Source organism: Protopterus annectens, chromosome 5.part0, assembly GCF_019279795.1.
Source record: "Protopterus annectens isolate FY-2018-M chromosome 5.part0, PAN1.0, whole genome shotgun sequence".
Taxonomy (NCBI): domain Eukaryota; kingdom Metazoa; phylum Chordata; order Ceratodontiformes; family Protopteridae; genus Protopterus; species Protopterus annectens.
Genome location: NC_056735.1, coordinates 1,347,693,356 through 1,347,718,678, shown reverse-complemented (window position 1 = coordinate 1,347,718,678; position 25,323 = coordinate 1,347,693,356). Strand labels below are relative to the sequence as shown.

At 41.2% G+C, this 25,323-nt stretch overlaps 1 protein-coding gene across 1 annotated transcript in view; it reads left to right on the top strand.

The window, feature by feature from the left end:
- The window catches only part of FCHSD2 (FCH and double SH3 domains 2), a 3,469,714-nt gene that overhangs the window by 3,401,526 nt on the left and 42,865 nt on the right, over positions 1–25,323 (top strand). The window contains exon 20 of the mRNA XM_044071145.1: positions 5,444–5,526. Within this exon, the coding sequence (XP_043927080.1) occupies positions 5,444–5,526 (83 nt within the window). The remainder of the gene's footprint in view (positions 1–5,443; positions 5,527–25,323) is intronic.

The window sequence follows — 25,323 nt, the reverse complement described above, 5'->3', positions numbered from 1 at the left end:
AGACATCTTAGATTCTACCTAGACATGGCTAAGTCATTTAGGAAGACTGATCAATTGTTAGTCAGCTTTGCTACAGGAGCAGAGGGCAAGGCCATATCCAAACAAACCATTTCCAAATGGATAGCGCACTGCATCCATTTCTGCTACAAGAAGAACGGGAAACCTCCCCTCAAGGGGGTCAGGACACATTCTACCAGAGCAACCTCCACCTCTGCAGCTTTCCTCAGAGGGGTCCCCACCAGGGACATCCTGGAAGCTGCAACATGGACATCTGTTCATACCTTCACCAAGCATTACCACCTGCCTATCTTCTCCAAATCCAGGGCAGGCTTTGCCACAGCAGTCTTGCAGGGCATCCTAGCCAGCCCCCAGTCTTCTTGACTGCCTCCACCCTTTTCTTCAGCTTTGGGAATCAACCCAAATGTGATGACTGCAACAGTAAAACACAAAGAACATAGTACAGTTGTGTACACTTACCATAAATGTAGATGTTCGAGTGTATTCACTGTTGCAGTCCTGGTGTCCCTCCCACCATCCCCCTTGTCTCTCTTGCTCTCTCTCTCACTCTCTCACTGTCTCGCTCTATCCTTACAAGGATGTTTTGGTATTTACTTTCTACTGGTGGTGTTCTTCCACCATAGTCTAGCTCCCTCTTGGGGGCTCTTGACAGTTAGGGCAAGAAAAACTGATGTAACGGCATTGGCTGCCTTAATTTATAACACTGACAACCTGACGTCAGTCCTGGAGCAATGGCAATCGATGCAGAAATACTAAGCCTCTGGTATTCAAGCCAACTGAGGGCTACCCTGGCAAGGATAACCCAAATGTGATGACTGCAACAGTGAATACACTTGAACATCTACATTTATGGTAAGTGTACACAACTGTACTTTATATGCTGAGGCTCTAAATATTAACTTGCATAAACCTCAACGACCTCCAAAACTTAGCACAGACACAAAGCACACTCAGCACATTAAGCCTACTTCTTTAAATAACAGAAAGGTGGAAGTGTCTCAGTCAACATCCAGAAAAGACTCTGATTAAGGCTGGTAAAGCAGCATGATGCACTAGAGCTTCTTCATGTCCAAGTAACCATCAGAAAGGTCCTGTACCATATATTAGTTAGCTACAGAACTCCATCTGTAAAAAAAGAAAGCCACAATGCCTATCTACAGGAACTAGAATCACTCAGTATTAAACCCAGTGCCATTTCCTAGGTGATCTAAACTATCCAACTGTAGACTGGGAAACCTACACCACCACTGATGCACAAACACAGAGATTCTTCGACTTTGTCAGTGCAAATGCCCTGGAACAATTAGTGAGCTTATCCACTAGGGAGGATCAGCATCTAGGATCTTGTCCTTATGTGAGCATCTTGCAGCATCTCTTGCACATCTTCATCACTTGTTAGGTTTGACCATAAAGCAATCTCCTTTGAAGTAAAACTAAAAGTAGAGATCCCTTCCACATAAGGTACCTTTAGAAATTTCTGTAAGACAAATTACCTTCTCCTTAGTGGTAGAGTGGCAAGAATCAAATCTTTACCAAATCCATTTAACTCCACTAATTATGTGGAAGTGTACACCACCACACTATACCAGCATGTAAACAGCTGCATAGATGCAGCTGTACCCCATAGGAGTAAGTGTAGGGCAAACCCCAGAAACAAACCCACATGGTGGAACCATAATATCAACAACTTTTGTAATAAAATAATAAAAGGAAAAAAGTTTTGACCAACACTAATAAGGGTAATTCCCAGAGTGTTAGTGCCCTTGTAACTGACATAAACAAACCACTCGAGCTTACTAAAAATCCACCAAAGCCAAGTTTGAGGCTAAAATAGCTATCCAAGCCAAAGACAGTCACAAGGCATTATTTAGTTATGTTCATAATCTCAAAAGCACAATGGAGCAATACGCAGAGCTGATTGTGTACAATATTATCTACACTGAGACTGATGAACAATATTATCTACACTGAGGCTGATGAACAATATTATCTATGCTGAGGCTGATGAACAATATTATCTATGCTGAGACTGATGAACAATATTATCTACACTGAGGCTGATGAATATAGCAAACCTACTGACCGATAAATTTAGCTCTGACTTTACCCCTTTATCCCCTCCATCTATTTCTCAATATATGCATGAAACTGGCTTGCCTCCAGCTGTCACACAAGACCAAGTCCTAAAAGTACTATCAAAAGCTAAAATTACTGCATCAATGAGTTGTGACAATATTTCTGGATTCATCTTAAATAGCATGAAGCACAATTTAGCCACACCCCTAACAACACTGTTCACTTTCAGCCTCTGTACAAGTTTTATATCAAGCAAATGGAAAACTGCTACAGTCATTCCCCTGCATAAGGGAGGGCTTACCACAGACCCAAGGAGTTATAGACCTGTAAGTCTGACCAGCCTCATATGCAAAGCCATGGAAAGACTTATCATGGAATTAATCAGTCTGACATAAGGAACCTCCAAACACTGGAACTGTCTCACTTTGGATTTGTCAAGGGCAGGTCATGTTTATTCAACCTGGTGGATTTTTTTGAAAAGGTCACCAAAGCAGTAGGTGAAAGCAAAATGGTACACACCACATACCTTGCCATGGCCAAAGCTTTTGACACAATTCCCCACTCAGCCATAGTAGAAATGCTAAATAAACTGGAAATAAGCCCTCATGTCATCAGCTGGATTTGCTAACTGGTTCACAGATAGGATGCAGATAATCAGAATAGGGATGCTACCTCCACAAAGAGACCAGTTACCAGTGGAGTCCCACAGGGTTCTATGTTAGAACCTCTCCTGTTTGGCATCCACATTTCTGAACTAAAAACCAGTGCCAAAGGGCTCTGACTGACTAAGTTTACAGATGACTGCACACCAGGAGCAGTCATTGAATCACTAAATGACTTAACCATCCTGCAGGAAGGTTTGTCTCAAATGAATAACTGGTGTCTGTTGTTGTAAGAAAGTCCTTCTGTATTGCACAGCTTATAAACAAAGGGATTGTGGTTAGATCTGGGGATGTCTTTACCCCCCCCCCTTACTCAGCCCTCATTAGGCCTGTCATTGAACACAATGCCCTCTTTGGCATGTATCTTTCCAGACACATGCAACAACTAGAACACCCACAGAGATACTTATACCTAAAGGATACAAGTTATAATCTACATGTCCTTATGGACTGAATCAAAGCCCTGTCATTGTACTCTGTATCCTAAGAGGTGACTGGTGTCTGGCATACAAGACATCCTTTGACCCTTACTGATGGATTTACTGCACATCAGCAAGTAAAAATGACATCAGAAATGCTCAGTCTATGGGATGTAAACCTCTTCTGCAACATCAACAGAATCATTTGGAAGGACAGGTATATCTCGCAGAGGGTACCACTGCTGTGGAACAGACTCCCCATCTATGTAAAACAAAGTTCATCTCTGTCTGTATTCAAGCTTATATTTACCTTAGATCTATGAATGGGAAACAGAACATTTTCCCCAGGACTTCCCCCTGTACTACTAAAGGACAGAGGCAGTTCCTGTATGCTTTATCCCACGCTTGAGGTGGCTTCCCTTAAATTATCGGTGGTATGATCCCAGCTATTCTCATTAGGGATAATATATAATTATCGGCCATGAGATGAGTAAGCCCAGTCTATAACCAAATGGGATAGGTTATTTTGAGCCAAAAAGGGAATTTGGCTAGGCGTTAAAATGTTCTGCAAAGGAAGCTAGCTTAGTACTTCCATATGAACCTAAATGCTTTATCCCATGCGTGAGGGGACCCTCAAATTATCTATAGTATTATCCCAGTTATTTTCATTATTGGTGATGTATAATTATGGAACATGGGAATGGGTAAGGCCAGTCTCTAACCAAATGGGAAGGAGGGCTTAAAATCCCCTGCCTATCAACCTATAAGAGATTGGTGTAGATATTAAAACTGTAGATTGAGACAACCACTAAAGACTGAAGCTTGTAGAAGCATTTCACATGGGGTATAAAAGTTCAAGTATCTTACCTCACTTTTCATTCATTGTCCGATACCTGCATTAGCCATTTATGGTTCATGTGTAAGCCAGGGTCTGTCCCAGTACGTAGTGGGCATAATGTAGAGGAACTAGTCCTGGACAAGAGACCAGTTAATCACATAGGATGTACATAAACTGCAGCATACGCGCACACACACACACGCACATGTGAGAGCAGCTTGTGGAGCTATGGGCAGTTTGAAGGATTACTAGTTTAACATATGTCAAGTGTTTGGGATGTGATAGAAAATCAGAGTACCCACTGAGACCGCAATGGATAGAGGGAGGACAGGTAAACTTACACACAAGACAACACAGCCAGGAATTGAAGCAACCTGTTCATTGTTGATTTATTTTTTACTTCACAGATTGTACAACATAAAGATTTTTAACCTAATTGTTGTTTTATTAGAGGGGGTTAAGTTAGTTCTTTTGTCACAGTTTGAAAATAAGACAAAACACATTTTTTAAATTTTTTTATTCTTTGTAACATATTAATATGTCTTGTGGGGAAGGCATGCCTGTAGATGAAAACAAAGTTTATTGATACATAGTGAAGTGAACCAAGACACATTTGGCATTATACATTTTTGCTTTACACAGAACTCTTTATAAATGGATTTTCTAAGGAGGGAATAGTACCACTTGTTACGTTTAATTTAAATGAGATGTTTTCAGCTCACTGTAAATATGTCATTATGCATTCATATTGTTAGCATTCAGTTTGCTTTGCCTACCATGACACTGGGTGATGTTTGCTAGTTGAGTACAGTTCATACCTCTTAGTTGTAGCACTTTTTTAACACTAACTCCTTATTTTTTGCAAAAATCCCTGTTCCGTATTGAAGGAATTTGTATCAATTTCATTGATGATGTTTTTACAAAAACATTCACTGAAATATTTTTGAATGACATGGGCCCATCAAGCAGCACATTTTATCCAGGTTATGAGCTTCCTTCTTGAAATTTTTAGCAGCAATCCGACATGTCTCTGTTAAACATGTCAAGAGGCTCTGTTCTTCATTACGGAGTTCAGAACTTAAGAGCTGTAGTATAGGCCACAAAGCAGTTTGGACGGTGGGTCTTATTTCTTCCCTTGAAGTACGACATTAACAAAAGTCCATTAGTTGAATGCTGACATACCAAACTTCAAAGCAGTAACTTTTGACGGCAGCCTTGAATTAATGTGAATGTTATATATTTGTGTTGCATATGTCTCAGCCTTACCTTTAAATAGAAATATAACAAGATGGAGTCATGCATTTTCTTTTGAAACACCCCAAAGATCTTGTGCTTAAAATGAAGACATTGAAATTGCTACATCATTTGAATAAACCATGTTGAAATGTACAATGATAAAAGAACTAATGTCTTATTTGATTGGTTTATAGACAGCAGTTTCAGTCCTGAGTCTCCTGGTTTCCCTCAGCCACCTCGATTTGTTCCAGATAGCTCTCATGGGAAATTACGACCAGTAAGTAGAATTTGTAATATCTTGCATTTTTGTGGTTGCTGTTGTGCTTCTTCTTTAATATACCTGACTCTTGGGTAAATAGGAGCAATCCAGCCCAGACATCTTGAATGGAAGCTGTAAGAGGTCAAAAATAATTTCCAGAATGCATTGTTCTGATCATAGTAACTTGACTGCTGAGAAGTTTCTTACCAATTCAGTAAGAGACAGATCTCCACAGGTAATGTGCAGCTGCACAAATGAATGGTGTAAGTTAAGTTTTGAATTTTTGTCCTTTGTTTTCCTTGGTTAATACAAAAATTATACTGTTTCAGTTGTAGTCCATTTCCTAGGTTTTTTTTATCTAGATGCCTTCAAGTTGCTATCTGCACTAATTCAATGTGGAGCTACATCAGGCTGTTTTGATCATAATTTTTGCATGCAGCTGTTATTCATGCGCTGCAGTCAGTCACTTATTTAACAGTAGTTCAGATTTTTTTTTCTTTTCCACAATGACCTCACTCTCCTCAGTGCTTATTAAATAAATACATTTAAATTGTCATTCTCTTTATCTTCTTATAAGTTTCCTTAATAACATTCATAAATCCTTTCTATATTCAGGATAGCTTCCTTGTAAAATGCACAGTTAAGTGAAAATTATTATTAATGTCATAGATTGTTACTAGGCCAATGACCTGGGGGAATGACCTTTCAAAGATTAGCCAAATGTTCCAGAAAGAATAATGATGTCCTGTATCTAAATAGGACATTGAGGGCCAGGCGTTTATAAGCTACCTCTGTGCATAAAGGACATGGGTGCCAGGCCCAGTGTAAATTTCCTATTCCCTATCCACTGGTCTAGGTTGCGCTTAAATTGGGTAATAGACGAACTTAGCTTCACATTGATAGGAAGCCTGTTCCATAGGAGGGGCAGTCTCTGGGGCACATACCTGTCTCTCTAGCATGTTCTGTTTAAGTCACAGATAAAATCCAGCTCTCTAGACCTTATATTTCTGCTACTGTTTGACTTACAAATATTCAGGAGATTCTTAAGTGTGGAGTTTGCAGGTGCTTTGTAAGCCAGACATAGATCACCTCTCAGCAATGTATAGGAGACTGAGTAGAGGGGAAGTTCTTTAAGGTACTGTGCATAATGCAGGTTTGTTACGGCTTGTATTCTTTTTGTAAGGAATCTCTGATGTCACTGCTGGATCCAAAAATATATGTAGGACACGAAAACTGGTTTTAGACAGAAGAAAATATATCATGACCATGATAGTTTCATGATAAATATGTCTCATATATATATATATATATATATATATATATATATCTGTGTGTGTGTGTGTAAAATCATAATAGGTGTATGATAGATAAAAATGATCATGATAGTTTCACTATGATACTTGTAAGACAGACTGTGGACAGTGATTCTTAACTCTACAAAACTGGTTCATTAACAAGGGACTGCAGTGGAAACACAGTATACATATTTATAGTGATGTAAGTCTGTCTTGTATAATTCCCCATTTAAAAGTCTGCCAGATGCAAACAAAAAAAGAGTTATGCCAATTACAATATGTGAGCATTAGGTCAAATCTTCACTCACATTGTATTACTTTATATAATGCAGTCAGAAATTAAGTCATAGTTGACTTCCAAGATGGCTGCACATTGAGCAACAGCTTAATTTCAGCTCTCTCAGTGTGAAAACAGAAACATGGAGGAGACCCAGTGAACTAATTTTTGGGGTAAATTTCAGTAACTGGCTAGTAAGTGCACAGCCTGGATGCCAACAAAGAAGAAATTCAGAGAACCTGAAAGAAAATCAACCAAAAAGGTGAGAAAAACACTGACTGGGAAGAATTCTGCAGCTGTTCAGAAAAAAAAGCAGTGCAGGCTCCAGCTTTGGTGTAAGACATGACTTCCAGTAACCTAGAGGAAAAATAAGTCAAGTGTACTCAGAGCTTATTAAAATAAATGAAACACTGAAGGACTATATCAACTCAAATAACAAAAGGCTGGAAAAAATGGAAGAGGCAATAATCAGATATTCAGATGAGGTGATAAAACTGCAAAAATTTCAGGTCAAAATGAAGAAAAGGCTGGCTGAATATGCGACTACTCAAGAAGAGATGTTTCAGAAAGAAAATAATAGAATTAGAGGACGGAGCATGCAGTGAAAACATGATTTTCTGCTATACCAGAGAAGCTGAAAGGAACAGACTTATTAATTTTATGAAAGCACAAATAAGCAAATGGACTGGTATTCCACAGCAGGAGTTGTTAATTGAAAGGGCACATTGTGTGTATGCTCCAAACCTGGCCATGATAAAGCAACCTAAACCTTTTATAGTAAAGATGCAAGCCTACCCAGCAGAAGGAGTTGATTCTAACCAAATTGTGGCCAAAGGACAAAACACTAAAAGTGGACGACCGTGTATGGAAAATGATTACTCACTGTACACCAGGCAGAAGAGGAATACATTTATTGCACTAATCAGGGAATGTCGAGAAGCAGGCATGAGATTCATACTACTGTATCCAGCTATCTTTAGAATATTCTTTCCTGGAGGGACAGAATAATTTTTTGATTCAGAACAGGCTAAGGAGGAAATACAGAAGTCTGTCCATCAAAAAGTGAGCTGTGAAACAGAAGGGGTTTTTGCTTTTTGTTCTTCTGGTAGTAAAGACCACAGAGACACTGTGCCAGTGAAACCTTTTCAAGTGTTCGGGAGACAGGAAAAAAACACTAGAGTTGACTAGAAGAACTGAGAGTACACTGGAAAGGAAGTGGAGACTGGATTTGGGAGAGAGATAAACAGGAATAAAAACAGCAACTTGGAAATTGACAAATACATTTGGGTTTTTTAAGCATTAATTATATTTGTGAAATGTGACAACAATAAAACCTGGACATATTGAACTTTTACTGTATTAAACTTGTAGGGTCTCTAAAGCATATGCCCTATTTCATGTCATTAATTTTGGAGGAGCACTTAGGAGAGGAGAAGAAGAAGGAAAGAGTTAACTGTAAGTAAAACAAACTTTTGTTCTTAACAGTAATATTTGTATAATGCATATCTACATGCTATAAAGTAAAGTTGCTCAGGTATTTTCAAGTGCAATGGGGATACTAAAGTAAACAGGTGTCCCTTTTTTCCTTCTTTTCTCCTTCTCCTTGTTTGGTTTTAAAAAATGTAGGCACTGCAATATAAAAAAAAGAAGAAGAAAAGTGCGTTTAAAAGAGTATGATACAAGAAAAAAATTATGTCCCTTTTCACATTCTTGCACAGGGGAATGGGTTGAGGCTCTTGGCTTTATCTAGTAATAAGTTTTAAGAGAAAGCAAATAAAAAAGAATGTTCAACATAATAAAGCTTTCCTATAACAAATAAATAAATAAAATACCTGTAGAAGCAATTCTGTATCTGTTTTTCATGTCTCCATGGAGACAATCTGTTAAAGAGTAATAAAAACAGAATACTTCTTTCTTTTAATGGCTTTCTTTAAGTGGCGTGGAGATAATGTTTTCTGAAAGCATTCAAGTGTTTTCTCATTCTTGGAGAGCAATAAAGATACGGCAAACCCAGACAACACTTCGTTACAGCACAGGCTGTACTATGGGTCTTAGCATGGATAACCTTCCTTGTGGGTTAACCCAAGTGTATGAGTGTGGCTGTGTCAGTTTGGAACAACAGTTCCTGTTAGGAAGGCATAACTTCAATATCTGAAGATGTACGTAGTTTTGTGTGTTAATATTAATTTAGTATTAAATCCCTATGTCACAAGATGGGTTGCCAACTAGCTTACTGACAGAACCCACACTGTGAAAGTAGCAGACTCCAAATCAGACTTCAGACCAATGACAAGTGGAGTTCCACAGGGTTCAGTCCTGGTTCCTCTCCTGTTTGGTATCTATTTCTCTGAAGTGCAGGCTAACACAGAAGGTCTTTGGCTAACTAAGTTTGCAGATGACTGCAAACTAGGAGCCATAATCAAAACTCCTAACGATGTGGACATCCTACAAAAGGGCCTCACTGAGACAGATGCCTGGTGTCAAAGTCATGGCCTCAAGCTCAATGCCAAAACGTGCATTTTCATCCAATTTGGTAAAAACTCTATACCCGTTAACTACCACACAGGTGGTAGTCTACTTAACACCGAAAGTGTGATAAGAGACCTTGGGGCACAGGTGGACAGTAATCTCTCCTTTGATAATCACATCGCCACAGTGGTCAGGAAATCCTTCTACGTGGCACATCTCATCACAAAAGGTTTTTCATCCAGAAAAAAAGAGGTCATTGTTCCCCTCTACTCATCACTCATTAGACCCATTGTAGAATACAATGCCCCCTTTGGTATGTACCTCACAAGACATCTACAACAACTGGAAAGGCCACAGAAATAACTCACAAAGAGGATTACTGGCCTCAAACAGATGCCCTAGGCAGACCGTCTCAAAAAACACCAGCTTTACTCCATTGCATATCGCTACTCAGAGGCGATCTCGGGCAAACTTACAAAGCTATGTCAAACCCAGAGCTGTTGGACATGTTCCACTTAAAGAAATCCCAATACCTCCAAGCTACATGCTTTGGGGACCTAAACCTTGTCACCACAATAAACAGAACATGCTGGAGGGATAGATTCCTGTCCCAGAGACTTCCCATACTCTGGAACAGACTACCTATGTATGTCAAACAGAGCTCCTCATTAGCACTGTTCAAGAAAAGTTTTGATGATTGGATGGGAAATAGGAAATTCACCCCGGGGATCACTTCTGTGGCTCTGCTTGACAGGGGCACAGGAAAATATTTTTATTGGGTGGTGAAAGCCAGGGTACTTTTTCGGCTAGGCTTATATAGGCCCTAGGGCCAATAACCTAGTCCCTACCGATGAACCTGTAATAGGTTTTTGGGGTGTATTGGGGGTGTATTTGTTTTTTTATTGTTTGTTTGAGATCTTTCAATAAAACAAAACATTTTGTATGATTTGAAATGGGCTTAAATGACTGTGACAAGAAACAACTGTATAAAAGGTCAACCTGCCAAACAGTGTGTGTACATATCACAAAACCTGGAGCTAGATACTTGACAAAAAAAGCTGTTACAAATAAAAGGTGGGAATAACTTTACAACACAATAACTCTTTTCACATATGTATACGAAAAAGAAAGAGTAGTGAACTATATTAAGATATGTGTATTGCAAATAGTTATGCTGCAGGAGACACATTTGGAAAGAACTGAACATGTGAATTTGATAAAGAAGGGTTTTTAGGACAGGTGTTCAGCAGAATACCTGGTACAAAGGGAAATATGAGTACTTATATTACTTGTAAGAGAACCTCCAATAGTAATAGAAGAAAATAAAAAAGATGATAATGGTAGATTTGTAGTACTAAGGGGCTACTGGCAATGGAGGAGTATTACACTGGTATATGTTTATATTCCACCTAAAACTGCTATAATGGAGCTTAAGAAAATTATAAGACAAGTAATCAGCTGTCAACAGGGAATATTACTTATAGGTGGGAAGTGGAATTTGATTTGTAACAATGTGGATGTTTCTGGGAGCCTAGAAGAGAAAATATAATGAAATAGGGTAGATTTTTTGAACAACTTTATGAAAATATTTGGTATGGAAGTTGTAAATTTAGTAGAAGAAGTTCAGACAGAATCTACATATTATTCACCAATGTACAAAAACTGGGCAAGGCTAGACAGAAATTATATTTCACAGAAGCATGTGCATTTAATTGAAAGTTTTATATGCACTCAGTAACTGTTTCAGATCACAGGCCAATAGTAAGTAAAAAAAATGCAGAGCAACAAAATAAAAATGGGACACTGGTGCTTCCCCACCTATCTGTTAAAAAGGGAGGAATTTAAGAAATGGGTAGTGGAAATTATTCAGGAGTTATTTGGGAAGATAGAAATGTCTTCAGAAAAAAGGGAGTGGGATAAAACTAAAGTGGAGTAATTTGCAGTGTCCAACACTGGTATTTTATGGTTTGGAAGTCCCTTCCTCAGCCTCCTCCTTGTCAGCTCTTTAATTTTCCTTTGGGATCTAATAGTACAGGGAACCATCCAACTGGTCTCTCATTCTCAGCAGGACCCAGGTTTTTACTCCAGGATATTTCTGTTCTCAGGAAGGAGGGGTCTTGGAGGCTCATTCTGGATCTCTCCTTTTTCAACACCTTTGTAAAGGTTCCTTTCTTCAGGATGTTGTGTCTCCAGATGCTTTTTTTTCTGTTGTTTCTCAAAGCTTTTCAAGTTTCCCTGGATTTGAAGAATGCTTACCAGTACATTTCCTTTTCATACATTCTTAAGGAAGATTTTACATTTCTCTGTTTCCTTCTCACATTTTCAGTTCTCTGCTTTGCCTTTTGGTCTTTCTCTGGCTCCAGCGGTCTTTACCAAATGCCTAACCCCTGTGTTAGCCTTATGCAGACTTTAGGGAATTCAGATGTTCCTTATTTAGACAACCTCTTGATTCAGGACCCCTCTCAGCAGCTACTGCTATAGAATCTACACTTTACCATGCTTTGTCTCAGCAGTGTGGGTTAACTCTAAATCTCAAAAAGTGTTTCTGCGGTGCAGAATAAAGAAAATACCAATGATAACTTTCCTCTCTACTCCCAAGATCTTATCCTTGACTGCCTATTTCCAGTCTCTTCTCCATCTTTCAGTCCTTCCTGCAAAGGAATTTCTTTGAGCTGTGGGGTTCATGGCATCCACAATTCCCATGGTTCCCTTTGTCAGACTCCATATAAGGAAATGTCAGTGACATCTCAAGACTGTTTGGCTTCAGCATTGCCTGCCTTTGGATTTTCCTGTTCCTGTCTTGCCTAACATCAAGTTCAAGTTCCATTGGTGGAGTCATCAGATTTCCTTGAATCCAGGTCTACCTTTCCAAGTTCCTCTTTCCACTCAGAAGTTGTTAACAGATGCTTCTAACCAGGGTTTGGAAGCCTCCTCCAATAACCTCAAGGTCCAAGGACTTTGGTCTCCCCAGCAACTAGCAGACCATATCAACATCAAGGAGATGAGAGATTTGATTCTGGCCCTTCAGGCTGTCCACTCCTTGTGGGTCCCAGGCCTTTCACTTCCTTTGGATGCTTCACAGGGAGGTGTTCCTGGACATTGTACATTGGTGGGGTACTCCTCAAGTTGATTGTTTTGCCTCCACTCTGAACAGACAACTTCCAAAGTTCTGTTCCAGAGTGCCAAGTCCTCTAGCTTGGAGAGTGAATGCCATGTCTTTTTTCCTGAGAGAGGATGTTTCTGTATGCTAACCCTCCCTTCCTTTGTTACCTAAAGTCCTGCACAAGCTCATGTGGGAAAGTTCCAAAATCTTGTTGGTGACTTCCTTTTGGCTTAGAGAGCACTGTTTCCCCCCTTCTATTTCATCTGACCAAGAGCAGTCATCACATGTTGCCTCACAGGCTGGATCTTCTCAGACAGGACAAGGGATCTCTCATTCACCCTCACTTGTTAACTCTTCAGTTGACTCTTTGGGCAATAATGTTTTCATTCCATTTCAACCCCAATTTTCTGTTGGCATACTTAGGGTTTTGCAAGAGGCCAGAAAACCCACTACTAGAAAATTTTATGCAACTAAATGGAAGAGATTTGCTGTTTGGTGTCTCAAGCATGACCTTTTTTTGTGAGTATTCTTGCAGTCCTATGTCCATTTCAGCTTGTTTTACTTTGAATCCACCCCTTGCTTCTTGTTTTGAAGTCAAACAATTTTTGAAAGGAGTCCTTCACATTAGGCCCCCAAGAAGGTCTATTCCTCCTCCTTGAGGCCTTAATTTTGTTTTTGAGAAGTAAACTCTGTTTCCCTTTGAGCCTGCAGTTTCCTCTTCCTTGGTGCATTTTACCTGGAAGATATACTTTTGGTGTCTCTCTCTTCTGCTAAGAGAGAGAGTCTTTAAACTTTAAGCACTATTGGCAGTTCCACCTTTTTTGATTTTTCATAAGGACAAGGTCTTTTCTCATCCTAATCCCTCTTTTATCCCCAAGGTGGTTAATGATTTGACCTTGATGCATACAGTTCTTCTTCACTCTTTTTTCCCTTCACCACAGAGTGCAAGTGAGAAGATTCTTCTCCGTATAGATTTACATGGCTTAGGCAGTCAGATGTCACATACAGTGGATATAAAAAGTTTACACACCGCTGTTAAAAGGCTTTTGTGATAGAAAAAAATGAGACCACAAGAAATCATTTCAAAACTTTTCCTTCCTTTAATGAGACCTATAACCTGTACAATTCAATTGAAAAACAAACAAATCTGTTAGGGGAAAAATATAAAAAATAAAAAAGTACAATAAGCTGGTTGCATAAGTGTGTACACCCTTAAATTAATACTTTGTTGAAGCATCTTTTGATTTAATTACAGCATTCAGTCTTATTGGGTAGGAGTCTATCAGCATGGCACATCTTGACTTGGCAATATTTGTCCACTCTTCCTTGCAAAAGCTCTCCAAATCTAGCAGATTGCGAGGGCATCTTTTATGCACAGCCCTCGTCAGGTCACCCCACACATTTTCTATTGAATTTAGGTCTGGACTCTGGCTGGGCCATTCCAAAACTTTAAATTTCTTCTGGTGAAGCCATTCTTTTGTTGATTTGGATGTATGCTTGGGGTCATTGTCGTGTTGAAAGGTGAAATTCCTCTTCATCTTCAGCTTTTGGGTCAAAAGTGACTGGTATTTGGAACTGTTCATAATTCTGTCCTCCTTGACTAAAGCCCCACTTCCAGCTGAAGAAAAGCAACCCCAAAGCATGATACTGCCACCACCATGCTTCACCGTGGGGATGGTGTTCTTTTGGTGATGCGAAGTGTTGTTTTTGTGCCAAACATACCTTTTGGAATTGTGGTCAAAAAGTTCAACCTTGGTCTCATCAGACCATAACACATTTTCCCATATGCTTTTGGGAGGCTGGATGTTTTCTGTGTAAGAAAAGGCTTCCATCTTGCAACCCTACCCCATAGCCCAGACATATGGAGAATACGGGAGATTGTTGTCACGTGTAGTACACAACCAGTACTTGCCAGAAATTCCTGCAGCTCCTTCAGTGTTGCTGTAGATCTCTTGGCAGCCTCCCTGGCCAGTTTTCATAATGTCTTTTAATCAGTTTTGGAGGGACGTCCAGTTCTTTGCAACGTCACTGTTGTCCCATATTTTCTCCACTTTTTGATGACTGTCTTCATTGTGTTCCATGGTATATCCAATGCTGTGGACATTTTTTTGTACCCTTCTCCTGACTGATACCTTTCAACAATGAGATCTATTTGATGCTTTGTAGGCTCTCTGTGAACCATGGCTTTTGCTGTAGCAGGTAACTGAGTAAATGTCAGAAAAATCCTACTAGGACAGCTGAGCTTTATTTGGGGTTAATCAGAGTCTCTTTAATTGATGGCATGTGTGTACCCAAGAGGACTGAATGCTGTAATTAAATCAAAAGGTGCTTCAACAAAGTATTAGTTTAAGGGTGTGCACATTTAGCAATCAGCTTATTGTATGTTTTTTTATTTTTTATATTTTTTCCCTTAACAGATTTGTTTGTTTTCATTTGAATTGTACAGTTCATAGGTCACATTTAAGGTGGGAAATTTTTTGAAATGATTTATTGTGGTCTCATTTTTTATATCACAAAAACCTGGCATTTTAACAGGGGTGTGTAAACTTTTTTATATCCACTGTATGTCTATAGTTTCAGAATGAAAGTTGTGGCCACGTTCTTGGTGTTAAATTATGTACAAGATGTCTGGAGTACTGTGCCAGGGGGTGTTTTGTATCCCTTTCTCTTTGTGATTACCATGGACAGGATGTCAAGGTGCCTCTGGAGTTTGGAGATTATCCATTTTGAAGACACGAGAGGGTTGCATCTTTGTTGTTTTCACGTAGTGCTGTCTCAGCCTAATCTAGCTTGTGCTGGAGCATTTGGCTATTGCATGTGAATTAGACTGGATGAAAATCAGCAGTTTAAAAAAATAGTGGTCTGCTCTCTGGAGATTGTCCAGCACTATCCTGGGTTGTTTTTATTTAACAGTAACAGAAAAAAAGTGGGTTAAACAATTTAGCAGTTAATTTCTGTTTTTGTAGAGTTTTATATTGTGCTGATTACCAAAAGTTCTGCTTTTTGAGACAGCTGAGGTCCAGTTACTGTCTGTTACCCAGTTCCATTGAAGTGTTTATTTTTCCAAACAGATTATGAGGTGGCAAGACCAAGGATGTGATAAAGCCCTGACCATAACTCAAATGACCTGTGCTTGATCAGTTGCAAAAGTGCAGAGTGGCCACTCAGGAGAGAACGTCTGAACCTACGATAATGGGAGTGAGTAACTATTACTGGCTTGCCAATCCAGAGAGGTGGGGAGGTTGTTTGGCTCACTACATTGACAACATCTGCTGTCAGATAAATGATTGCCTGCTTAATTGAGCCTACCACCCCCCCTATTGCCAGCAATGCACTGATTAGCCAGGGAGATTGATAGGTGTCGCAGCACACATTCATTTCTTACGAAGCCGCACAAACAGAGTTTGCAGCCAGTTATAGGGAGGTAATGTAAGTTGGACAGCGATTCCATATGGTAACCTGCTCACACACACGCAAGTATCAGCTCAGAAGGAAATGAGCCGATTAGGCCCTCACTTGAGTCAGGGAATGATTGGGTATAGGTTTCTCACCTTTTCAGGGAATGAATGGGCATAGGTCAACCTAATAAAAGACCACCAAAGGTGAAAAGGTCAAATAAGACCAGCTGAACTCGCAAGAACTTTAGCGTACTGAAGTTTAATAAACGCTTTCATCTAAAGATTTCTTCAGAAATAAGTTCAAAACCACATACTTTCACATATATGCGGCCCAAAACAGTGCAAAAACCAATAGCAGATTAATAGCTGTTAAATTAAGACAATTAAAGAAACACAATGAAAATTTCACTAGTGACAGTCCGCTATAAAAATCACTGCTTTAAAAACTTTAACAACAATGCACTATAAAACAATCCACTAATCTCGAATGGCAAGTTATCAGTCCATTAGTAAACGTTTTCTGTTTATTGTTTTTTTAAGGCCGGGTGTTTTATCGGACTTGCCATTTGGCTTCTTTCTTTTGTACTTTGTTAGTATAATTCCCACCCCTCTCATCCAATGGGACAGATTCTAGATCTGCAAATAAAAACTTTTTAAATTTATTACAGTTAATGGAATGTCTGTAGAGAGCATTTCTACTATCTTTTCTCTTTTTATCACTTACATCCCACCATAGAAGTGTGGGCAACCAGAGCAGATGGCAATGTAAACCAAACCTTTGGAAAAACAATTAAATCTACCAGGCACTTCTATAATAAAATTAAGATGCTTTAACATAACAAAGGGGCCCTCATTGATAAACCTGCATGCAGAGCACATATTGCATTTATAGGAACCCCTGTTGTTTGTAATGGTGGTACTAGATAACTTAGTGTTGCTGTGTTCCAAAAGATTTTTTTAAAGAACAATTCTTTTTATATATAAATTACAAATAATCTTAATTGCTTTAATAGCTATTGATTTGTTATTGGTTATTGCACTGTTTCGGCCCATATATATGTGAAATTATGTAGTTTGAACTTATTTCTGAAGAAGTCTTTAGATGAAAGCGTTTATTAAACTTCAGTATGCTCAAGTTGGTGGTCTTATTAGAATGGGCATAGATCTCTCACCCTGTTTATGGAATGAATCATGCTCCTGATCTACACATAATCCCTTATTCTAATCTCAGTTTTCTCACAATAACATTTTTACTTCTCTTACAATTCACAGAAATACAGCTACTAATAACAATGTTGCATATATGTATTCAAATATGTACTGTTCTGATGGTGTTAATCTTTCCATTCATCACTGATGGGTTCAGTTCTGAGGGCTTATTACCAAGCTCGCGCCAGCGAAAAACTCTCAAGCAAAGCTTCTACCCACAATTCCCTTCTCCCTGTTACCTCAGATCTCTTTTGCTGTGTAGCCGTAAAGCCGCGTTTCAACCGAGCTATCAGCTAAGTGGAAACTTTTTTGGTATTTTATGTGAAAAACTTGTTTGTTTCTTAAAATTTGTGAGTTATAGTCCTTTTCCTGTCGAATTACAGTAGTTCTAGATATATTTCTCTCTATTTCTGCCCATTGGTAACCTTTTTTCAGTACCATTGCTGGTACGGCCCTTTTCTGTTTACCCTTGTGGTATTCCTTGAATACCACCGCTGGCATTCCTTCCCTGTTCTTTTTACTCTAGTTGGTGTGTTTTGTTATTGGGTTTGCTGATATATTCTGCATGTGTTTAAATCTTTTCTGACTTAGGAAATTAAGAGTTTGCCTTTTTCTGAAGTTTGGAATTGTGTTTACTTCTCAAGATGTTGGATAAGAAGGGTACATTGGGTTTCAACACTGTACCTCGTGTAATGGTAAACTACCTAATAGTGACTCTCACAATGATTGTGTTTATTGCTTGGGGGGTGCCCCACCTTTCGGTGCAGCCTCCCTGTGGGATTTGCCAAAGTTTCAGCCAACGCATTCTGAACGAGCGCAAGAATAAACTAATTCTGAAGGGACTGCTTAAATTTCCCTTTTCAGAGGCCCTTTCTGCAATGGAGGTTTCAACCCCTCCTATGAAAGTTAAGAAAAGGCCCCATTTGGTTCCCTCTTCTCCCTTGGGTGACCAGGGTAAGTCTGTAAAACCTAAAATTCAAATGTTATCCTCGGAGCATAAATCTGTCTCCTTGGCACTGTCCTTGTCTTCCAAGTACTTCAACTGTTGCTGTATTAGTGCCAGCTTCACCGCAGGCTCTGATACTGCCTCCGGCACTGGCTGTAGGCCTCACCTTGCCTGCTACAACTTCGGTGCCTGTGACCATTTCAGCACAGTGCACGCCTTCGATGCCTATCCCTGCAGGGATGATTGAGCCTCCCGTGTCAGCTCTGAGTGCCCCTTCGGCACCAAGCTCTATTACAACAACACTGGATTTGACCCCACTACTTCCTGTCTAAAAACATGAGACATCGGTGCCAGCAGCTCACGCACCGTGGACCCGATACTTTCCGTCCATAGACCCGTTCTTAGATCGACCTGACTCCCCATCTGGAGTATCCACTAGATCCACCGGGAGCCTTTCAGAACTTGATGTGGTGCGTGTTGTGGATCAGCTGTTGGCAGCCAGGGGGATACCCATACCTTCCAAGACCCATCCTCTGGCAGGACTTGGGTTGACCTCTCCACAGACTCCATCCTGTTCTCCTCTTTTGGCCATCCCGGTTCCGAAGCCTTCTGTTTCGACGTCCTTCTCGGAACCTCCCTTCTTGGCACCTGTAGTGGACCTCACTGAGGCTCCAGGTCTGTCCCTTTGGTTCTCGGTTCCTGCTGAACCGGTCCTTCCACAATCTCATGATTGGGCAGCTGGCCCCTCAGTTCGGGGCACGGTTCCATGTGGTCCTTCGGTTCCATCCTTGGTGCCGGTAGCCCCATCTGCACTGATCTGGCTTGAGGCTCCATCCTCGGGAGCCGCCTATTTTCAACATTTTGTGGCTTGTTAAATTTGATTTCTGCATTAGTAACTGTATTTAGAGCACAACCTAGAGCTGTTTACTGAATTTCCTGTTTGCATTTATTTTTAAAATCATTTTTTTCTCAAAACTTGCATTTTATCTATCTTTGGCCTAGCACTCTTGTGTGGGGTCATTTACTGCACTGTTATAACTTGCTGATAATTGTTAACCTCTGCTATCTCTGAAAAAACAAAAATACAAAAAAAAATCTTGCTTTTTTTCCCACTTTTCTGAGATTTAAAAAAGTTCAGTTACAGGCTTGCTGTTCTTGAACTATTTGTAAGTTTCTGTGAGACCATTTTTTGCTTGGGCTAAAGGAAAGTCTCTCTGTTGATCAGTTTCAGTGAAAAACATTGAGCAGCCTGCCTGCCCCTGTGGGAGTGGTTACTGACTTGAAACTGTAGTTTTATTGGCCATTCTGGGTCAATTCCAAAACTCCTTCATCTTCCTCTCTTAAAACCTGGTTGCCTCGTGGTTTTGGCGTCTTTTCAGGCTTGTTGGCTGTTGGTGAAGCACCCACCAAGAGGAGAAAACGCTGAGAGAAGAAAGGAGCCACTTTTGAGACTTTAAGTATTTTTCCTCTGTTTATTTGCTAAGTTTTTCTGCATAGCCGCCTATTTTGAGCATTTTCTGGCTTGTTAAATTTGATTTCTGCATTAGTAACTGTATTTAGAGCACAGCCTAGAGCTGTTTACTGAATTTCCTGTTTGCACTTATTTTTAAAATCGTTTTTTCTCAAAACTTGCATTTTATCTGTCTTTGACCTAGCACTCTTGTGTGGGGTCATTTACTGCACTGTTATAACTTGCTGATACTTGTTAACCTCTGCTATCTCTGAAAAAACAAAAAAACTTTGCTTTTTTCCCACTTTTCTGAGATTTAAAAAAGTTCAGTTACAGGCTTGCTGTTCTTGAACTGTTTGTAAGTTTCTGTGAGGCCATTTTTTGCTTGGGCTAAAGGAAAGTCTCTCTGTTGATCAGTGGCAGTGAAAAACATTGAGCAGCCTGCCTGCCCGCCCCTGTGGGAGTGGTTACTGACTTGAAACTGTAGTTTTATTGGCCATTTTGGGTCAATTACAAAACTCCTTCATCTTCCTCTCTTAAAACCCTCTTTTGCACGTTTTTGCGTGTTTTTGAGCATAACGCAACAGCGGGCAGCGCCGCCTAATTGGGTTTAAACTATTCCTGGCTCCACAAAGTCTGCTCTTCATTTTTTCCCTTAGAACTGCTCTATCTCTCAGTTTAAACACCATATTCTCATTCTAAGGCCCTTCACTGGTCCAATTAAGTAATCCTACAAGTTAGCACTATTAAACCATAAGCACTACTTACTCTTATACTCTCTACGATTACCCTGTCCTCTATTGGTCCATCTTAAATTCAGTTTCCCTATTACTCTAGCATGTAAAAAGGTCAGTCAATGGTTTCCTCTCCAGTCCAGCTGGTGAATCTGGGAATTTTGAGGCAATGTTACAACTGTCTCATGTACACGGACAACCCTCTCCTCCTCCAAACAGGTTCAAATATATGTGAGAGATGCAACTATTTAGCCAAACTGGAGGCTGAGCTCTCTCATCTCAAAACTGGTGTAACCAGTCAGGAGGAGAAGGTAACCTCACACAACACAATTCCAGTATCACGTAGTCCCACCACATCAGCGAACCAAACACATAAATACATAAAAACATACTCGGAGGCTCTAAATAAAAATCTACCTAAGCAACAGAGATCTCCAAAGCAGACATCCAAGCAAACGCTACCTCAAAACAAATCACACACAACACATAACCCACAAAGTCAGTGTGCCAAGCAGCCACAGCCCTTAAGGCTGAATAACACACCTGATACTCTTGTTATAGGTGACTGTATTGTCAGACACACTGACGTCCCGCTCACCAGGCTGAATAAAGAGAAGGCCACAGTGAGCTGCCTGTCGGGTGCTAGGATCCGACACATAACGCAAGCACTCAGGTCACTCCAAAGCAAATACAAATATGACTCAGTCATTGTACATGCTGGTGTGAATGACCTGAGACGTACCTCCCTGGACTGCATGAAAAGAGACATAGAGGAGCTCTCTGATCATGTAGCCCAGGCTGGTATGACCCTGACCTTGAGCAGCATCTTACCCTCACCTAGAATGATGCCACAGTACAAAGACAAAATTATCGATTTTAACAATTGGCTAAAATTTTGGTGTCATTCAAAGGGGATCCAGTGTCTGTCAGCCTGGGATGACATGCTCGACAAGCCACGTTGCTTCGCTAGGGACGGCTTGCTCCTGTCACCACTGGGCTTTTGGATATTTGCAAAGGCTCTTGCCACCCCCATAGTGCCTTTTTTAGGCTAGGCTCAAAAGTCAAACCCACCCCCATAGACAGCACAAGGAACAAGAAACTAAGGGTAATGCTGCTAAACGCCAGAAGTCTTAACCTCAAGATGCATGCACTCGAAGCTCTCCTCAGTATGGAGAACATCGATATCTGTGCAGTGACAGAAACCTGGTTCACTGCTCCAGAGAGCACCCCAGCACTACCAGGCTATACCTCATATCATGCTTTTCGGCCCCAAAACCCGGACCGAACCACAAAAGGAGGGGGAGTTTCCATATTTATCAAGGATATCCACACCTCCAGGTTAGTGGCATTGCACGAAGTATCGGAGACCATCCATGTGCAACTAACAGTGGGCAAGACTGCTTTTCAGTTTATAGCATCCTACAGACCACCCTCTCAAAGTCAGGAATCCCCATTCGGCTTTCCAGAAAACATTGGAGAACATGAAGATCTCTCCGAACACCATTATATTGGGTGACTTCAACTAACCAAACATTGACTGGAAGCACTACTCAAGCCCCAGCACCTTAGCCCAAAGATTCCTGGAAATTATAAACTCAAATGCTATGGAACAACTAGTCACCACTCCCACAAGAGGGGACAACATACTAGACCTGATCATTACCAACATGGGGACTCTATGCTCCACACCAGAAGTATATCCCACATTGGTAAGATCAGACCATAAATTAATTTCACTGGATGTCCACATCCCGACCCCACCCCAGCCCAGAAAACCACAGTGAAAAACTTCTCAAAGCGAACTTCTCACTTCTCAAAACCGAAGTGGAATCCTTCAAGGCCCCAGGGCCAGTGGAAACTACAGCCCAAACTGCAGAATCCTATATAAATGCATTCTACGGACATCTCCAGGAATGCATGGATCATGCTATCCCAAACAAAACCAAGACCCAATCATCCAAAGGCAGGCATCCAGTCTGGTGGACCCCTGCCATAAATAAACTGTACAACAGAAGGAGGAAGCTACTACATGATAGAGCAAAATCCCTAATAGGGAAGGCATATCTGATCAGTACTAGCAAAAACTTATGATCCCTCATAAAATCCTCCAAGGCCAGCTTCGAGAGAAAAATTGCACAGGACACCAAAGACAATAATAAGGCTTTTTTCAGTTATGTTAGAAACCTGGGATGCAACTCCCAGACTTGTTCTGAGTTGATTCTAAATGACAAAAATACACTGAACCCACAGACATCGCCAATATCCTGGCAGACAGGTTCAGTGCAAACTTCTCCACCCCCTCCCCAAAAGAGCAAGTATCTATCCCGGCAGAGGGCTGCCTCCCAAACATCTCAGATGCTCAGGTGAAGGCTGCCCTCTCCAAAGCAAAAAACACAGCTTTCATGGGACCAGATGGCATCCCAGGTTGCGTCCTACATGAACTACAAGAGGAACTAATCCCTCAAATAAAACAGCTATACAATCTCAGCCTCACTACAGGATATGTGCCCACAGAATGGCGTACAGCAACAGTGGTCCCACTCCACAAAGGTGGAGCCTCTACGGACCCTGGAAACTATCGCCCCATAAGCCTGACTAGCTTAGTCTGCAAGGCTATGGAGAGGATCATCATGGAGCTCATAAACAAAGACATTGGGGACCTACAGACACTAGATCCTACCCAGTTCGGCTTTGTCAAGGGCAGATCCTGCCTTTTGAACCTGGTTGACTTCTTTGAAACAGTCACCAAAGCCATAGATGAAGGGAAGGTAGTCCACACAGCCTATCTGGACCTTGCAAAGGCATTTGACACAATACCCCACTCGGGCATCATAGATAAGCTATCCAGCTTAAATATAAACCCCATGTCACAAGATGGGTGCAAACTGGCTCAAAGACAGAACCCACAGAGTGAGAGTTGCTGGAGCCATGTCAGACTCGAAACCGGTGCAAAGTGGCGTCCCACAGGGTTCTGTCCTGTGACCACTCTTGTTCGGTATATACTTTTCCGAGGTACAGGCAAACGTGGGAGGACTATGGCTCACCAAGTTCGCAGACGACTGCAAACTGAGCGCCATAATCAACTCTCCAGCTGACACAAACATCCTTCAAAAAGGTCTCACAGAGACAGATAACTGGTGCTAGCGCCATGGTTTAAAGCTAAATGCCAAAAAATGTATAGTCATACCCTTTGGCAAAAACAATATGCCCACAAATTACCACATAGGCGTTAACCCATTAAGTACAGAGAAAGTTATTAGGGACCTGGGGACCCAAGTTGATAGCAATCTCTCCTTTGAAAACCACATTGCCAAAGTGGTTAGAAAGACCTTCTACATAGCCCACCTCATGACAAAGGGTTTCACATCTAGATCAAGAGAGGTAATCGTGCCCCTTTATTCATCCCTCATCAGGCCCATCATAGAATACAATGCCCCTTTTGGGATGTACCTTACCCGACACCTGCAGCAATTAGAAAGACCTCAAAAGTATCTCACCAAGAGGATCAAGGGTCTCAAACAGATGCCATATGTTGCTCGGTTAAAAAAACTCCAGCTCTACTCAGTTTCATACCGCCTACTTCGAGGCGATCTATGCCTGACATACAAAGCTATGTCAAATCCAGAATTAATGGACATGTTCCACCTCAGTAAATCTAAATCCCTTAGAGCCACACACTCGAGGGACTTGAACCTCAGCACAGAAGTAAATAGAACTTGCTGGAGGGACAGGTTCATAACCCAGAGGCTCCCTTCGCTCTGGAATAGAATTCCAGTTCATGTGAGGCAGAGCACCTCACTGAATCTCTTCAAGAAGAATCTCGATAAGTGGATGGGGGATCATAGGTTTGTCCCAGGGATTACTCCTGTGTCACTATTAGACAGAGGCACAGTAAACTAAACCTTAAAAAGGGCACAGTATACTCAAATCAAGGGGTGGCATAAGCCATACAGAATCGGGCTAGGCTTATAATTGCCCCAGGGCAGATAGCCTAGTATGAACCTATGAACCTATGACAGAGCGGGGTGTGACCCCAATTCTGAGTTGTCCTTCTTGGTTCTGGGCTCCCATCCCTCTTCGGGCGGACCTGCTTTTCATGTGATGGAGAGGGCCCTCACTTCCAGAAGCATTCCACCGATGTCGAACCTCAGTTTTCTCTCCCTGAGCTACAGCTACCTCAGACCACCTCCCCAGGACATCGGGCAAGGAAGACACAGGAAACCCCTGTTCAGGGTACCCACTCTTCCGAGTCCTCCTTGGAAGCCCCCACTGAGAAGCCCCCATGGAAGAGATCATGCATGAGGAAGCACGTTGACTCACCTGAGGAGTCTCTAACAGAAGACATGGATTACGATGATGGTGAACGGTCCCCAAGGTCACCCCCTGATGATGTCTCCTTCAGAGACATCCTTGAAATGTTAAAGCAGAGGGGTGACTGGAAGCCCTCCAACCCTTCCTCTGAAGAGTCCGTGTTCCTGCAGGCTTTCCATGCCTGGCCATTTACCTCTGGGGTGACCCCGACTACTGATGAGCTAGTCCAGCTCATAGTGCAACATGCATGGAAGAACCCTGACTCTATTGAGGCGATCCCTTGGACACCTGACAAAATTTTTTCCCCTCCTGAGGAGAACCCACACTGATCCAGAGGGTTACCAGTTGATGCTATGGTGGTGGTGGCGGCGGCCACAAAAAAGGATCTGGCTGAAGAGAGTCCTGCTGTCCATCCACCCAACAGGGAGTCCCGGGCCGTGGACAGATTGGAGAAGTGAATCTTTGCATCACCGACCTTTGGCATTCAGTCCCCGAACTATATGGCACATTTTACAAGGCTCCAAAGAGACTTGTTCTCAGAACTCTCTGGAACACTTGCAGGACAGGTGTCTGATGAGGTATGGGACAAAGTTGCCTTGTAGCTTGCTACCCTGGAATCGATC